The following is a 2,554-nucleotide window of genomic DNA, read 5'->3' as shown; positions in this document are numbered from 1 at the left end:
CATCTACCATCGTACTGCCGATCCATCTGCCGGGACGGAGCCAGGACGGAGTATGCTGTTACATTGACAACTTGGAGACAGGAAAAGCGTGCAGGCCTCTCCAATGATGACAGCCGTCCGAGCCCGTCATAATGGGAAGCCTCCACCAGGCGCGCGGCGTGCCTTGCGAGGTGGTTGGGGTGCAGATGAGGTTCGGGATTCGCTGCTGAGGGGTTGCGGTGACGAGGCGAGAGGGGCTCCCGTCCATCGCGTGCCGGCAGCATTAAATAGAAACGCGCTTCCATGGGCCGATGGAAGCAGCGGGCCTTGGAACGCGCCGGGAATGGCCTAGAGCCCTGCGCACGGGCGCGTACCCGCAGCCTCTTAAGGCTGACGGCCTTAACCTTAGCGTTACAGCTGAGAAGGCTAATTATAATTATCCTTCTGCTTGTTATTATCTCTGCCCTACCCCCGTCTTGGCGCCCGGAAATGCAGCTGCTGTCCATTCAGCGTCCAGCCCACAATCCAGGGACTGCCTGCGTGGAACAAGACAGAACAATAATGCAGGCAGTTATCGCGTCCTTGCAATGTTTTGATTTAATCGATTATTTATTGTTTGCTTATTTCTTCCTTGAATCCTCCACAGGGCTGGGCCAAGGGCGCGGCGCGTAGACAGCCTGACTCGCACCAGGAAAATAACAGGCCTGTTCCCTCCCGCTCTGGGGTCGCGAGTTTCAGGTGCGTTTCCCCAGGCGTTTAATTGTTCCCCCATCGTTGGTACAACATGATTGTGGAACGTACGTCCAAGAACAATGGGATGCCAGTAATCGAGCAGGATCTTTATTTCCTGGTCGTTCCCAGTTGCAATTCGGCTGCCTGCCTCCGTATTCAGGAGCAGCTCGTGTCGTTACCTCGTAGTGGAGAGCTCCAGCACGCTTCTTATGGAGCCCAGGTGCGCGCGCCATGGGACTGACTCCTGCGCCGTGCTCGTGGATGAGATTGGGAGTTTCCCCGTTTGGCAGGACCTATCGTCATCATCACTGTGGCAGTGCAACGCACTGTGCAACGGATTATGCTTGACATGGGACAGCGCTTCCGCCCTAGCCTGGTGGAGCCGAAACTTCCTCAGGCAGCCCTGCTCGCTGCAGGATGATGAGGGGAAGCCCTCATCGTCCAACCAGGGAGCAAGGCTGGATTGACCTGGGAGAGCCAAATTTGCTTGCTCGTGACCAGAAGGCAGGCAGATCATCAGCAGATTCACACCACCATCCTCGACGTATGCCATGCGATTGTAGTGCAAAACGGGTGGTGGGATTTGATTTTTTAATTTTTCAAAAAAAGTCTTGTGGCAGCGATCTAGCCCCACAGCAGCCCGGTGGCCCCGTGGCCTGCCGCCTGCCTCTGCTGTTGTCCTCACTAGCTAACCGCCCGTACCTGGGTACCTGGGAAGAAGGAGATAATAATCAGCAATGACAACCACGGATCAGGTGTCTGCAGCGTCGTTATGGAGTGGGCAAAGGACCCATTTTCCGGGGCTGTGATTGTCATGGGTTTCAACGGGGTATTTTCTTTTCTGTTGACAGAAAAAAATACAAGGGGACGCATCTCTTGAAATTGGAAAGGGGGACATCCACAGTTCTGGAGAAAGCTATTCAGACTAGACTCTGTTGTGTAAAATCACACGACGTTCCTTGGGGGGACGCTAGGCTGGTGCTCACCGCTTCAGTGGTCAACCTTATAGGCTTATGGAATCCTGCGTACGGAGAACCGAGGAGTAGTGCTGGTGGTAGTAGTAGTGGCTCGCTTAGCTATTTTGTTTGGCCCCAAGGCTGTATGTGCAGTACTATGTAGGTACAGCTGCGAGCCAAATCGTCAGCAGAATGATTATCTTCCGACGTGCTTTCTTTTTGTCTCTCTGCGACTCATTTGATAGTTATTTATTTTTTCTTTTTTTTTACACTCCATCCTCGGAATACTGGCAACATGGGTTGTCCAGACGTCAGGTACTGCGGGCGGGATTGGGTAAGCGACGGGAATCCTGCCAAGCCAGGTTCCATGCCAGCCTGCAGAGGGCGACAGCGCAGGAATTAGCTGTTCAGATTACCCCGTTCTCCTGACGCCGGCCTGGAGATGACGGCGATCGAGGACGGACACGACTAACAGGAGGTTTGGTGCTCCGGCTGACCACTAGGCTCCTGGCCGCCAGCGGCTTCCGGTGGTGTGGTCTGCCCTACGGGCGGCCGGACCCCTGTTCTGGGAACGGGAGCTGCAGTGCGACCGAGACTAGGCCGCTGGTAACGCCTCGTACGGCGTGCCTCGAGGGACTCGAACGTGGGCGACGCCCTGTGGCGGTCACGGTAACGATACGGTATGGCTGGCGGCCGACCAGACCCTGGGCTGCCCTGCTCGCCCACCGCCGCGCTGCCCTTCAACGGCCGGCCAGCGCCGCGGCTGATTCGCCCGTCCGCGGCGGCCCTCCGCCCTGCCGTACGATAAATATCACGATTATTACAGACAGCCAGCATGGATCGCTGCTAGACCCTGTAACTCGTAACTGTCACTTCGCTGCTAATCC

The 2,554-nt window shown here is 56.1% G+C and overlaps 11 protein-coding genes across 11 annotated transcripts; 6 read left to right on the top strand and 5 right to left on the bottom strand.

The window, feature by feature from the left end:
- T310_9081 (uncharacterized protein) lies at nucleotides 1-485 on the bottom strand (the record flags this gene model as incomplete). Its single annotated transcript, XM_013468383.1, has 1 exon — nucleotides 1-485. A coding segment is annotated over one exon (485 nt), but the record flags the coding sequence as incomplete, so codon positions are not given.
- On the top strand, nucleotides 267-575 carry T310_9080 (uncharacterized protein; the record flags this gene model as incomplete). The annotated part of the gene is made up of 1 exon (XM_013468382.1): nucleotides 267-575. A coding segment is annotated over one exon (309 nt), but the record flags the coding sequence as incomplete, so codon positions are not given.
- Nucleotides 271-651, top strand: T310_9079 (uncharacterized protein; the record flags this gene model as incomplete). The annotated part of the gene is made up of 1 exon (XM_013468381.1): nucleotides 271-651. A coding segment is annotated over one exon (381 nt), but the record flags the coding sequence as incomplete, so codon positions are not given.
- On the bottom strand, nucleotides 551-886 carry T310_9078 (uncharacterized protein; the record flags this gene model as incomplete). The annotated part of the gene is made up of 1 exon (XM_013468380.1): nucleotides 551-886. A coding segment is annotated over one exon (336 nt), but the record flags the coding sequence as incomplete, so codon positions are not given.
- On the bottom strand, nucleotides 714-1,004 carry T310_9077 (uncharacterized protein; the record flags this gene model as incomplete). The annotated part of the gene is made up of 1 exon (XM_013468379.1): nucleotides 714-1,004. A coding segment is annotated over one exon (291 nt), but the record flags the coding sequence as incomplete, so codon positions are not given.
- T310_9076 (uncharacterized protein) lies at nucleotides 807-1,178 on the top strand (the record flags this gene model as incomplete). Its single annotated transcript, XM_013468378.1, has 1 exon — nucleotides 807-1,178. A coding segment is annotated over one exon (372 nt), but the record flags the coding sequence as incomplete, so codon positions are not given.
- T310_9075 (uncharacterized protein) lies at nucleotides 887-1,399 on the bottom strand (the record flags this gene model as incomplete). The annotated part of the gene is made up of 1 exon (XM_013468377.1): nucleotides 887-1,399. A coding segment is annotated over one exon (513 nt), but the record flags the coding sequence as incomplete, so codon positions are not given.
- On the top strand, nucleotides 1,084-1,452 carry T310_9074 (uncharacterized protein; the record flags this gene model as incomplete). Its single annotated transcript, XM_013468376.1, has 1 exon — nucleotides 1,084-1,452. A coding segment is annotated over one exon (369 nt), but the record flags the coding sequence as incomplete, so codon positions are not given.
- On the top strand, nucleotides 1,453-1,830 carry T310_9073 (uncharacterized protein; the record flags this gene model as incomplete). Its single annotated transcript, XM_013468375.1, has 1 exon — nucleotides 1,453-1,830. A coding segment is annotated over one exon (378 nt), but the record flags the coding sequence as incomplete, so codon positions are not given.
- T310_9072 (uncharacterized protein) lies at nucleotides 1,788-2,096 on the top strand (the record flags this gene model as incomplete). The annotated part of the gene is made up of 1 exon (XM_013468374.1): nucleotides 1,788-2,096. A coding segment is annotated over one exon (309 nt), but the record flags the coding sequence as incomplete, so codon positions are not given.
- Nucleotides 2,097-2,135: 39 nt separating this feature from the next.
- T310_9071 (uncharacterized protein) lies at nucleotides 2,136-2,513 on the bottom strand (the record flags this gene model as incomplete). The annotated part of the gene is made up of 1 exon (XM_013468373.1): nucleotides 2,136-2,513. A coding segment is annotated over one exon (378 nt), but the record flags the coding sequence as incomplete, so codon positions are not given.
- Nucleotides 2,514-2,554: the final 41 nt, after the last annotated feature.

This window comes from Rasamsonia emersonii (assembly GCF_000968595.1).
Source record: "Rasamsonia emersonii CBS 393.64 chromosome Unknown ctg1118621760966, whole genome shotgun sequence".
Lineage (NCBI taxonomy): Eukaryota > Fungi > Ascomycota > Eurotiomycetes > Eurotiales > Trichocomaceae > Rasamsonia > Rasamsonia emersonii.
Note: the sequence above shows the minus strand (reverse complement) of the source record. Positions and strands in the feature narration are given on the sequence as shown.